General features: G+C 36.4%; 3 protein-coding genes across 6 annotated transcripts in view; all 3 read left to right on the top strand.

Annotated features, from left to right (window-relative positions):
• LOC106151174 (uncharacterized) lies at positions 1-10,938 on the top strand. Its single transcript, XM_087008500.1, has 6 exons — positions 1-143; positions 4,360-4,618; positions 5,011-5,184; positions 5,702-5,971; positions 6,121-6,377; positions 9,027-10,938. The coding sequence occupies exons 1-6, from the start codon at positions 107-109 to the stop codon at positions 9,695-9,697; spliced, it is 1,668 nt and encodes a 555-aa protein (XP_086864626.1). The 5' UTR covers positions 1-106; the 3' UTR covers positions 9,698-10,938.
• Positions 3,519-14,030, top strand: part of LOC147762983 (uncharacterized) — a 22,133-nt gene continuing 11,621 nt past the window's right edge. The window contains exon 1 of the mRNA XM_087008499.1: positions 3,519-3,570. Within this exon, the coding sequence (XP_086864625.1) occupies positions 3,534-3,570 (37 nt within the window). The 5' untranslated portion in view covers positions 3,519-3,533. The remainder of the gene's footprint in view (positions 3,571-14,030) is intronic.
• LOC106151253 (sulfotransferase 1C4) overlaps positions 10,896-14,030 on the top strand; it is a 20,062-nt gene continuing 16,927 nt past the window's right edge. For 3 of the 4 annotated variants that reach the window (XM_087008503.1, XM_087008501.1, XM_087008502.1), the window contains exons 1-4: positions 10,896-11,034; positions 11,895-12,048; positions 12,698-13,021; positions 13,442-13,539. In XM_087008503.1, coding sequence (XP_086864629.1) covers positions 10,999-11,034; positions 11,895-12,048; positions 12,698-13,021; positions 13,442-13,539 — 612 coding nt within the window. In that variant the 5' untranslated portion in view covers positions 10,896-10,998. Of the gene's footprint in view, positions 11,035-11,894; positions 12,120-12,697; positions 13,022-13,441; positions 13,540-14,030 lie in introns of those variants that run through there. The other variant, XM_087008505.1, reaches the window with a different exon arrangement.

Here is a 14,030-nt window from a genome sequence, read left to right on the forward strand (position 1 = left end):
AGTTCAGTATCGAGTGGCAGTGCATGTGCAATTCGAGTCGGCAGTGAGGACGATTAATCTCTGGGAAATACTTTGGCAACGAAAAAAGGAACGCTGGTATATCACGATGAAGTGTCTTTTAATATTGATGCTAGCCCTTACAGGTATTTTTGTTATTATTTCAGTTTCATAGCATCTTATCGATTATATTTTTGCATAACATTCGAAGTAGCCCAAGTTTGTATGACAATCGCACCACTTGCAGTACTTACAGTTGGGTGCTTTCGTTTGTCTGGGATCGTGAAACTTTATAGTTAATTAAGTGGCGGATGGAGGCCGTCTTCTGGATCTTGCGATAGACGGTCAAAACTTTTTAAGTTAACATTGAAAGGTATCGATTTTTTTTTCTGTCGGAAAAGGGTTAAAAATTTTCAAGATTTCATTGACGATCTTCTTACTTTGTCTGTGACGGTCTTCCATGATTATGTTAAAAGCTGACAGTATTCCAAATTAACTACTCTACCATAAGTTGAGCTTATTAATTTATGACGCAACTAAAATGCCTGGTGAACAGAGGGAATGTAGGAGCTCGTAAACAATTTAACTGGTAAATTATGCACCGCCACACTCCCCAAGCCAGGTAAACAGGTAACTCAACGTGTCAGATTTTTGGCATGCTTTCAATGTATCTTTCTTTTTTTCATTGGGTAATATTATGTTATTGGTATTTTTAAAAGACGTTTAATGTCGATATTTAAAACAAGCGAGTTTGGACACGGTCGCAAACATTCAAGAAAGAGACCTCACGAAGATTATCTTGAAGCATGGACATGATCAGGCCAGGGGCAGATTTAGGCCGTCTTCAGGGTCTTCCGGAAGACGGTCAGATTTTCAAGTTTACATTGACGGGTATCTAATTTTTTCTGTCGGAAGACGGTCAAAAATGGAGGATGGATCAACAAAGATAATTTGGAAGATTGTCAGAAAATATCTCTGGATCCGCCCCTGAGGCATTACTTCCGTGGATCCCCCTGACACCCCTCCCCCTAAATCCGCCGCTGATGAATGACTTTGCCCTTGCTAACAGTTTAACATGACGCACTGGACATGACCAAGTTATGTTTCTCATCACTGATTAGCACCTGATTGGCACAGGTACATGCCGGTATGTGCATGTAGCATGGGTCCAAGATTGGAGAGAATGCGATCTGGACATTTTCTTACCTGTTGTGTCAGTGTTGGTTATTAGGCCAGTAAACGAGCATATTTTCGACATTGAAGTTGGAAAAAATATCTGACAAAGGTTTCTCAACTGACTTCGGTTTGTTAAAGGCCCCATATAGCCAAAAAAAATTTCCCCTTGAATCCCCCCACCCCCATGGCAAAAACCCGTTTTCGGCGAAAATCCAAAACGGCCGCCATTGAATGGGGTGGGTCACCTTGAAGTCCATATCTTGGTAACCCAATGTAACAGAAACATGTTATTTATAACACACTTATAAGTGTGTATAACACACTTATAAGTGTGTATTTCCACTAAGTGTGGTACCTGCAATCACTTGCGACATTAGTTACAAGGTCAAGGCATTTCTGAACAAAAATGCCATAATATCTACATTTTGGTAACGCTATGTCATTAAAACATTTTAAATATCAACTTTTTCTATGTTATAGATATCGCCAATCATTTGCAACTTTTGCATAAAGCCACCAAAGGTCAAGGTTATGACCTAATTTCAAGTACATGGTATTTTTGGAGCAGAAAAATGCCACATTATATGTGATCCAGTGTCACAGAAATATGTCAACTACCACTAAGGAAGGTTCCGCCAATAATTTGCAACTTCTGTCAAGGTCACAGGATGTCACGGTTGTGATCTAATTTTCAAGGTCATGGCATTTTGGCTCGGGCAAAATTTGTCATCATATCTCCATTTTGATAACCCAATGTCACAGAAACATGTTTTAAGTATCAATTCATATACTACGTGAGATATCGCCGATCATTTAAAGCTATTCCTCAGGTCACCAGAGGTCAAGATCGTGTCCTTATAGCAAGGCCGTCATTAAATTTGTCAAAAATTGATCTTACGGTAATCAAAATGCAAGACGGATGGTTGCTTGTAGATCATTTCATTACAGAGAAAAGGCAGCGGCATAACTGTTTACTTGGACATAATAACGAACGTTATTACGTCCAAGCTGTTCAGTACTCATTTAAATCAATGGCCTTCTGTTTACATGACTGAAAGGTATAATGTATCCAATTGAAAATCGCTCATTGTTAAATCTGTCTGAATACCCAGACATTTAAATAATAAAACATCCGAAGTACCTGCACCTTGTGTCAATATTCCATTGTCAGAAAAAGATGGCGGTGTAAAAGATTCATGAGTCATTTAGAACTGAATTGTACAAAACATACCATTCTAGTGCAATAGGAGACAAACAGTGCTTTGTGAGAAGGCGAAAAATTACTTTTTTCTCAAGAAAAATTACATTTGGTTGAAACTTCCATATACATGTAGGATACCTTTAAAGCTTAATAACACGACATTAACTAGTTTCATACTGGTCAAAGACAACTTGTAACTCAATAACCACCACAGACTCACATATAAGGCATGTAAAATCTGGAAATGCTCTTACTTTCGTACGGGATTCTATACTACTTCAGTTGGGGTATTGGTTCACATATATATACTTTACCTATATCTGTCTATTTATATATGGTTTCATTGCTATGCTCAACTGCAGCAAGGTAAGGAAGGATGCTGGTGAGAACCTGCTGTTAGTGACTGAAAATTGTCATATATTAATGACGGAAACTAATGAGATACAAAGTTACAAAACTGGGGACATAATATAACATCCCCCAAACTATGTAAGTGCCATAATATAAGAATAATATATAAAAATAATAATAATAATAATAATAATAATAATAATAAAGTATGTTTGTAAGTATGAGTGTAACCAAGATTAATTAAGAAAAATATGAGAAATCACAACAGCTATAAGGGCAAAAAGTTGGCACAAATGAAAATAAAAGGCCATAGTTTCCCACCCCAACAGACTTGATAAATAGTTGCGGATCAGGATCGGGGGGGGGGGGGGGGGGGGGGGGGGGGGGGGGGAGTGTCGGCTTTGCACCCGCGGACCCCTCCCCTAAAATAATCCTGGGTCCACCCCTGTAAAACGGACGACTCCTGTGGTTACTAGTACGGATAACAATTCTTTAATCTGAAAAGAGCCTTATCTTGATTAATATTTGATAACTCGATTTACCGTAGTCGCCTAATTTACTCAGCAACAATTATTCCCTGGTAAATAATACATTCAGCGAAAATAACCAGCAGGTGAATTGCACGACATTTGTTCGTCTGATTGACCCACTTAGGTAATTTTCAATAAAGGCTGAATTAGAACTACACGCCCCATTGTGTGTCGTTCATGTTGGTCGGTGTGAGCGCATGCGCAGTCCAAGTCATAGTTGACTGATTTATCAGGAAGACATTCGATCCGAGCAGAAAGGAAGAACAGTAAATAGCGCGATGAAGTGTCTTTGGGCATTGATGCTAGTTTTCACAGGTATTATCTTCGTTCTCACGTCATCTTGTTTAAGACCCAGTATTGTGACTTGTAGGGGAGCTAATCAGATTGCATGATACTGCTCAGATTTAAAATTTGTGACAGTTTGATCTGCGACAAAGTGATCGCACAGTTATTGTAGAGTAGCTGACATCGGTCAGTTTTTTCTCGATAAAGTCACACACTTTAGTCTTTGATAAAAGGTATGAGTATCTAAAATTGTTTTCCTGGAAATTTCAACATTTCTCTCTAAATCGGGAAGATATTTATATCGGACACCATTGACAAAATTATTTAAAATATTTTTCTCTTATTATTCTTATTGTTTTAATAGATACTTAGAAATAACGTTTCATACTTGGTATTGCTTAATCGTATCATTTTAAAAATACACCGTGAAAACATTTCTCGTGGTCTCTAGATAAGATGATAATACAAAGTCATTCTTGACCAAATAAAGAAATTCACACACTTGTAGGGGTCTTGATCATGTGAATAGTAATTTCGCGCAAAGCAAGCTCCCCAATTCTAACATAAGCCTCAAGGAAAATAGGACCATTGGCTCATCTACAGTGTAATGAGGACATATAATGACGCTACCTGCAGACAAAGGAAAGGCCACAGTGGCAAGGGACACTAACACCTACAAACAAAAATTGCCGAAATGTTCCAATTTAACGCTTATTAGACCATACTTTAGTTTCTACAGTAATAATAATAAAAAAAACTACTAGTAGGTGATGACTTTCACTACTTTACTAATTAGATATATATCTATTTGCATTACAGCTCCGTGCACCAGCGTGCAATGGTCCTCGAACGAAGAAACTGCATTAGACGCCTTGATAATGGACGTTCTGTCCTGCTTTAACATCCCAGGATTGTCGTTGGCTCTGGTGAAAAATGGACGTATCATTTTGGCGAAGGGCTACGGCGTAAAGGACGAATTAAGCCGCGAACCTGTTAAAAACACTACACTATTTGATATAGGCTCATTGACAAAAGCATTCGCTGCTACTTTGCTATCGAAAGAATTATATGGAATGGGGTAAGAATGAAAGCGATTTGTTCGTAATTTGGTATATGTAAGTAGGCTTTAACTTCACATTATGTTCGTAGTACATTTTAGTAACATTGATTTCGGTTTGTGCAGGGCGAGTTATTTCAGGTACATGGAATTCGTTTATCAATCCTTCTGTTGTACAGAAATTGTTGGTGGTATTTTGCTGTAGCTTTTTTCCTAACATTTTGTATGTCATTCCTTCAAACTACATGTAGACTAAAGAAATCGGCTGCGATCGAAGACTTAGTGATAGATTGGTATTTCTTGCCTGAGGGCTGAAACCACTAACATATAGGACTTCTTTATTAAGATTTTCCCTCTGACTTCAAAATTAATTATGAGCATCATTGTACAACAAATGCCATTTCTTTCCTCAGACTTCACTTAGACACACCGCTGACGTCAGTGGAAGGACTGCGCGATTTGAAATTTTCGATGGAAGAACTGACGTCACATGTCAGTGCTCGGGACCTTCTCAGTCACAGGACGGGCATTCTCAACTACGACAAGGCCCGACTGAATGGAGAGATAACGTTAGACAACCTTGCTGAGTAAGTCAGAATAAGAGCAGTCCAGACATATAAACTTTATTCTGATAAGCTATCTGATATTATTTGTTTATTATTTATTTGTATGTTTGTACATTTTATGAGGGAAATGAGCATTCGATGAAACAAAAACAGAACCCTGAGGGGGTTAAGATTCTGAGTTTCAGGTTTAATTGACGCAACACGCTGTACTTATTAGAAGAATCTGGTTATCAGACGTACTTTTAAGATCTCTAAAGTTGGAAGTTATTTTAGTTATAAAACGTTCATTTGATATCTCAGTCATTTAGATAAATAGTCTACTCGTAATGTCTTTTAGTTAAAAATCGTTCATATGATATATAGATAAATAAATCATTTAGATAAATAGATAGTCTACATGTAATGAAGATACGCGTTATTCAGTGACTTGGGCAAATACCGGTACAATATTCAATACTTGTATAAATTTTAAAAATGCGCACTTGCTTTTTTTTAATCACATCGGTTATTTATTCGTGTTTGTATGCTTTGTTTTTAGACACCTACCGGATTTCGAAGCAGGCTATCCTCTCAGAAGCAAATTCCTGTACAACAACCTCATGTATGGCCTAGTTGGTCACGTGACACAACGTCTGACCGGGAAACGCTGGGCAGCTGCCGTGCAGGACGAGTTGTTGACACCATTACGCATGCTCAATACCGCCGTTCTCAACTCCACTAATTATGAACAATTTCATCTGCCGACACCCTACGATTTTCCTGATGACACACCTTATGAACCTCGACAAATATCCACTGATGTCTTGAAGTAAGTGCTCTTTGGTTTAAAGGTCATTTTCATTTTTTTTACATGAAATTCAGAAGAGGTCTTTCATTTGCGTACACATTATTGGCATGCAATTTTTCTTATTTCACACGAATAAAACTCCTGATTATTTTTTTCTCTTCATTTTACAGATTATGGTCAATGAATCCCCCGTCAATGGCTATCGTTTCCGACGCAATAGACATGGGGAAATGGTTACTGTTTCAACTTAACAAGGGCAAGGCGGAGGGCGGCCTTCAAGTAGTTTCAAAGAAAGCTCTTGCAGAAGTTTACAGACCAGTGATTCTATCATTTCATCCCCGCAACAAACTTACAGTCCGACCAACCACTCCAGTCACTTTGCTTTTTGAAGAATATGGCTGTGCTTGGAAAAGTGGCCATTACCGAGGTACAAGATTTTTAGCTGGCACTTTTCAGTCATTATAAGTGATGATGAATATTTTCCATTTAGTTTATTTAATTATGGCATTTATTTATTTATAATATTTATTTATTTATTTATTTATTTATTTATTTATTTATTTATTGTGTTGATGAAGAAAGATATTAGAAGAATCCATTTTAATTTATTTGATTATCATATCTATCAAGTCTCTCAAGTTTGCATAGTCCTCTTGAGATTTCTTATGCCCGTGAAAGTGTACTGATAACCTGGTGATGGCGTGTTAACCTGTTTACCTGATTGTACTCATCGAGAATTTTCCCACAGGATTGTGTCCATTCATGTAGACGGCTGTTTCACAATCAGGGGTACAAAATAGGGGTCACATTGAGAGAAAAATTAACTCTGATGCATTTGTTTAATTTTGTAACAGATAAAAAGAATAGCATCTTAACTTTTTAGAGCACAATATTTTAATTAAAATTACTTTTTGTGCTACGCTCAAATTAACAGAACGCCCCTTAGACTATGATCTGGGGGTACGGACACTACACATTCAAGTAACTGGTGCTTTTGTAACTGAAATATCATATTGTTTACCAGTTATTTTTGCCAAAATTCTAAAAAATACCAAACTAAAGATATAACAGCAGTACTTTAACCAAAAGGATACAAGTACATGTATCAATCAAATCAAGAGTTTTTTAGAGAAACACCACAGCACGTTTTTCAGTGGATGCTGGAGCTTGGTTGTGTGTCATTCAGTGTGACTTTCATTCACCAGACTTTAATTTTAACTTTTCTTTCTGTTGCTTGACCTTTATTTATTTATTTATTTATTTATTTATTTTTGTTTCAGTCTTGATTCCTGTTTTTGGAGTCTTTTCTTCTTTTTCATCTCGCGTTAATTTGCACCTCTTGTTCTACTGTTTTCAGGATTGTTGGGTTTCTGCTTCTCTCAACTCTCTGTCAGTATGCCCTAATTTCTCCTCTTTACTTTAGTCTTTCTTGTTGGGCCAGCCTTGGATGATTTTTCATTTTTTGCTTCTCTTCTATGTTATGTGCATTCAACGTATAACGTCTTCCTTACATGCTTCAGCAAGATTATCTTTACGGATATTAGCTCTTTAACGTCTTTTTTTTTCAAATCATTTTTTGCTGAAAGTAAAATTTTCAGGATCCCCTTTTCTTTTCCTATTTGGCTTTTTGTTTATTGTCATCCATATTTGATACTTCATTCACTGAGAGTATAATAAATGTACTGTTAATTATGCATGTATTAAAGTGTGCGTACCGCCTCAAAATATATCATATACATTAATCCATAGAATATTAATCCATATGCAGTTTATTATTTTGCAATTAGCTATATTTGGCAATATATTCAAACCAATATTGTTCATTTTGAATGCAAAGAGTAGCATCTTTACTGATATTATTTCTTTGCAAAATCTCTTGCCTGACTCTAATTAATCAGTATCACTTTATCGAATATGTATTTATATACAATGTTTTTTCTAAACATCACAAGACATGAATGCATTTTATATAATCTAAAATAATATTTTGTACCATATTTTGATGTTTTATCATCATTGATAAGTAGCCAGTTATCCAGTGGTTAATGTATAACTTGGGGGTACGGACACTACAGTGGGGGTACGGACACTACATTTGGCACCAAATTCTTGCATATCTTTTCATAATAAGGGGTTATGTGCTATTTTCTTCCTGCAAAATAAATGTCAGTGTAGACATTATATATATAGAATAATAAAATCAGACAGAATATGCTGTGATTCCTAAATAAAACAGATAGGGGGGGGGGGTAAGGACACTACAAAAATTAGGAGACACCAAGGGGCTCATGATTATAAATACCATTGCATTAATAATAATGGTTACATATGCACAACTCCTTTATTATGTTTAAGTCATAACATGGTAAATACATCTTATTATCACGTAGGTGATTTCAAAGTAATATTTGGCCTTATCAAATATGTTTTTCATTGCATTAACAAAAATAAGTGAAATGTGTATCAAAGCCCGTTTCTGCAAAATGGTTAAAATATTTCTTTTTCTCAGAACATATCTTTGGATGAACCTGCTAGAAGAGAAGACAGATGTTGTGGGAATTATATACCAATTTCATATTCACCATAAATCACTGACATAAAGAGCTAGTGCATCATCTTTATGACCTTAATTGCAAATGACCCACCGTAACAGCTAAAAATGGGTACTTTTTGAACACATAATTGGCTATATTTTGTAAATTGTAATCCGATTATTATAATTCTTTTTTTATTTTGCTCCTATGAACAGTGTCTTTGATATTAGTCTATCAGCAATCTCCAATCATAAATTGTTAATTTATCAGACACTTGTAACATTAACCACATTTAATTGTTCACCCTGATTGTGAAACAGCCGAGACCACTCGATGGTGTATATGGAAATTGGGTCTAAGACGCACGTAACAAATGGGTCCTAGAATTATATGAGACATACTTTGTCACCTAATTGTAATGGAGGCAGCATAGCATTCAATATTACCAAGAAGGAGACCTTTTCTAATAGAATCGTGACATGTCATATATGGTAAAACGGTTACGGGTCAATATATATTTTCATTCTCATTCCTTGTTTTAGGATACCCCATAGTGGCACACACTGGGTCAACTCACGGATTTTCTTCCATTCTCTCATTTATTCCATCAAAACAGAGTGGCATCTATTTGAATTTCAACGCAATGGACAGGCCTCACCTGCGAAGGCACGTCTTGATGGCGCACTTGTTGGACGTCGTTCTAGAGGAGAAACCGTGGCTTAACAGTTCCACTATTTGCACATTTCCCGCTCCATTCGCTCAGTGGCAACACATCCCCAAGTCTGGAGTGAACAAAACCCCGGGTACAGGAACAAGACCACTGAACAATTATGCTGGGCAATATCACCACCCTGTATTTGGCACCGTCACCGTGGCACATAACGCCACAGAACCGTTTCTTCGCATGTTTTATGGACCGCTAGGACAGTGGGTGCTTCATCCAAATAAGTCTGATGAGTTTTATGGGGTGGGCGAGGGCGCCGTTTGGAACTTTGATCTTTGGGGTCTCAAGTTCAGTAGCCAAGACAAAAATAGTGGTGAAATTGATGTTTTTGTCATAACATCTTTTGAAGAGAGAAAACCCCCAGTCTTCCTGAAGGTGACGGGAAAACAGACGACATCTGTTTCGGATGTAGGCTTTCTCTCTTACCTTATATTATTTTTGTTTACTTTACTGGCAAGATATAAGTTGAAAAAATTAATACGAACATAAAATAGTTTAAAACATAATTATTTTTGTAGATAAATTGTAAGTGTATATATCTGGGCGGTAAGCTTACGGCCTATAGGCTCACGATTTTCAAAATTTGTCAAAACGTATAGTTGATGTATAGCTTTGCGATTCGTACGATTTCCTAGGCTGCCGCCTGCATCCGCACAGACGTTGCACGAAAAGGGACTTAGGTTGCCAAATGTTAACAAGCTCATCGAAGCTCTGTTTTGCCCATGCTTCTGTCATATCTTGTGGCCTTTCTTTTTCTCTTTCGCCAATTTTTTTATCCATAGTATGGGGGATGCTCGTGCCATAACTTAATGGGATCTTGTTTTCATCATTCCCGAATTTGCAACTTTGTATCATTCGTTGAGCTTGTTAACATTTGGCAACATAAAACAGCATTTATGGTGATAATTGTGTGGGAAATGGCATGTTTAAATTATAGGGGGTAGTCTAATTTATGCACGTAAAAGAAACGGAGATAATACATATGCTATTTTGTAAGCGTTTATAACGTATCGAACTCCTTAAACGTAACCTTTTCATGATTTTCCACTCAAAAGGAATTCTCTTCTGGGAAAAAGCAAATCCCTTCCATTCCATAGGACGCCTTGATAATGGACGTTCTGTCCTGCTTTAACATCCCAGGGTTGTCGTTAACTCTGGTGAAAAATGGGCGTATTATTTTGGCGAAGGGCTACGGCGTAAAGGACGAATTCAGCCGCGAACCTGTTAAAAACACTTCACTGTTTGATATAGGCTCATTGACAAAAGCATTCGCAGCTACTTTGCTATCGAAAGAATTACATGGAATGGGGTAAGAATAAAAGCGATTTGTTCGTAATTAGGTATATGTAAGTACACTATAACTTCACATTATATTCGTATAGAGCAGTATATTTTACTAACATTGATTTCGGTTTGTACCGGGCACGTTGTTGCATGTACATTAATTCGTTTGTCAATCCCTCTGTTGAACATAAATTGTTGGTGGAATATTTTATGTTATATTTTTTCAAAACATTGTTCATGTCTCCTTTTTTATCTTCTTTAATATGCTTACGATAAAACTGAACTGTAACAGTCGGCAATGTTAACCCAGTTATTTGATTATTGACTCGATACCTGAACACCACAAAGTTGCTGACCTGAGCTGTTATCAGCACAAAGTTCAGGCAGATATAATGCTAGAGTACTGTAGTTCCAGACTTGATATGAATAAAAATTTACTAGCTGAAGGTTTTCCTCTTTATGGTTAATAGTGATCTAGTTGTAATAACAACTTATCAGATCATCGAATGATGGATCTTGGGAGCAAAGACAACATCGTTAAGGTAAATGTTTTTACTTATTAGTATTGACATAAACATAGAGACTATATTTTTAAGTTCATGAACAGTATGTGTTTTGGGCTCTTGTATTTAAAAAGCCGCCAGACGTGATAAGCTTGTGATAAAAAATGTGCCACAATTGTAAAATTGCAAAAAGTATCATGCAGTGTTAGTGGCCACAATATATGTATTTTGTTTGGTGTTGGAATGCCTGATGGCGAGTTGTGAAAGCCCTTTTACTGAAATGAAAACTACTTCCCAGGTGTTTCACAAAAGTATTTAACAAGCGTCAGTTCAAGTTCCTTTGTTCATTTATGAATAAGAAATGATGCAGCTTCCAAAGCAAAAACATGAATCGGTGCAAGAAATTCTCATTCATAACCGTGACACATAACCATATTCCATGTCATGGGAGCATTCATGTACCAGATATTGAGCATCCAGGTTATAATAATAATAATAATAATAATAATGATTTATTGAGCACATGAAATGAGTGTACATTTATAGGCTCTCTACACTACTAATTATAATATACTTAAGTTTAAATACATGTACATAGTAATAATAAAGTTAAAGTATAATACCAGGTGTTATCTCAATTTGGATAGCTTCCGTTTTCTCATAGCACTGTTTATAAACTTTATGACTATGTTAAAAAAAAAAAAAATATATATATATATATATATATATATATATATATATATATATATATATATATATATTCAAAAGTATGGTAAACGTTCGTGTTTATTTACTTGGTCAAATATCTGAAATAAGTGAAGAACAGATGAACCACCGAATGATGATGTTGAAGAAAACGCATCTATGCGTTTAGAAACATAAAAACGAATTGCTTTCAGGTCCCAGACGCCGAAGGCAATACAATAACCATGATAGAGCACGCTGGGTTTCATTGGCCCCTATTTCCCGGGTTATCACAGCGTCTAGAGGAAGACTTGGCCCAGTTCAAAGCTAGACCTGACGATACGTGGATTATCAATTGGCCTAAATCAGGTAGTGGGTGATATGATATCTCATAACTTCGCAAATAAGACAGTGTTTGCATATGTGAAGAAAAGAGAAAAGTAAGGATTATTTGTTCTTTCGGTTATTAATATTTATTGCGCATGAGATATTTACTCATAACTTCCACACACACACACAAAAAGAAAAAAAAAAAGAAAAATGCATACATTTTAGAAAAACAATCCAATCCAGCTGGGCCTAAAACTCGAACTGTCTTTTAGTCCTATGAATCACTTCTGTAAGTTTCAGAATAATAAGTAATGGTTTTCATGATTTGAAAGTGCACGGCGATGACGAAATGACGAACGCATGCGATGGAGATATTTCAAAACGCCTGTTTATAATGAGTTACTTATTAATAATGATTGTAGGAACATACTGGTGTTAACGCTATGGGAAACTACACAACATAAACACCGCGAGCAGTAAAAAAAAAAAAAAAAACACGCTAGCCACTTTCAATTTCCAAAAGCTGCGCTGGAGAATCCCAAGCTGATCTTTACGGTTAGACATTCCAAGGATGAGACAATGATAAGTGTGTATTGTTGGATGTAAGCTTATGCTAAGTGTGTGTACGGCTATTTGAAATAAACCATATATAAAAAATAACGTACATTGTATTATATTATGCATATAGGGACTCACTGGTGTTGGGAGATATGTTGTATGCTAGTCAGCGGTAAAGCCGAGCTGTTACAACAATCCAAGGTTACTGCAATGTACCCAGATTGTGCTGGGAATGCTGAAATAGAACCCATACCATCACCGCGGGTATTAAACACCCACGCAACCCCTGATAACTTCCCAAAAGAAGCGCTAGAGAAGTCCAAGCTGATCTATACAGTAAGACATCCCAAGGATGCGGTTGTGTCTTATTTTCACCACACAAAGGGGATAAAATTTTACGACTACGAAAGAGGAACGTGGGCTGGGTTCCTGCCTGTCTTTCTTGAGGGGAAAAGTAAGTTTTGAGTTAATGTTTTCTGATTTAAGATTTTAAGAATTGGATTAAAATAAATGAAATTATTGCATCCATAAAAATGTTTGACCTTGATTATATATTCAAATTCATAAATGGCTCACTGATAATTTGCCCTCCTAAATCCTCATATTTGTTAAAGTTGGATATCGGACTTTCATGCACCTAAAAGCTTGTTGCAACTACTGGTTGTAAATTTTTTGTGTTGGTGTTTATTTGTAAATAATGGGCAAATCTTTACCTTACGGTAATTAACTAGGTGGAAATCCTGTGAAATGCCTCTTCCACTGTCGATTAAACAAAGTTATGATCGTTGGAGTCATTTAGAAAGGACTACATAGTATCTTTTTCACACCTGAGTTACAAATTGTTTTATGTATTATCTATAATATTGTTATTTAGATGAATACGGAGACTGGATAAACCATACAGAGTCTTGGTTGTCACTTTTGGACGGCAAACGCAACGCTCTTATTCTCAAATTTGAGGACTTGAAAAAGGTTCGTTTTTTTCTGTTCTTTTCCACACTTCACCGAATTGTACAAGTAAATTCTATGTCTTGGCTCGTAAGTAAATGGCTAATTAAAGCAACAGTTATGGTAAATAATTGTGTTTATGGAAGAAACAGCACGGCTATAGGGGGTAGCTTAAGTTAAGGGTGCCTGACGCTTATAAACTAAACACAGAGTGTAACAGATGACCGGGCAGTATTTAGGCACTCACATGGCTTTAATCATTGTGAAACTAAGACATTGGAATACTAGCATTGGTGCAAGCCAGTCGGTTTTTAACTGCGATTGAGTGAAGTGATTATAGTCCAATTGAACTGTTTTATCAGCTACACTCGAAGATCACTAACTTAAAATATTATTTCAATTTCATTTTTCATGACGATCCGTCTTTCTTCCTGGTGGCTGCAAGTTCATATGGGCATTACTCATATATTTTTATTACTTTTGGATGATTAACTCCATGACAGAAAATCACCATT

This window comes from Lingula anatina, chromosome 3 (assembly GCF_051362555.1).
Source record: "Lingula anatina isolate TDL-2025a chromosome 3, LinAna3.0, whole genome shotgun sequence".
In the NCBI taxonomy this organism is placed as follows: domain Eukaryota; kingdom Metazoa; phylum Brachiopoda; class Lingulata; order Lingulida; family Lingulidae; genus Lingula; species Lingula anatina.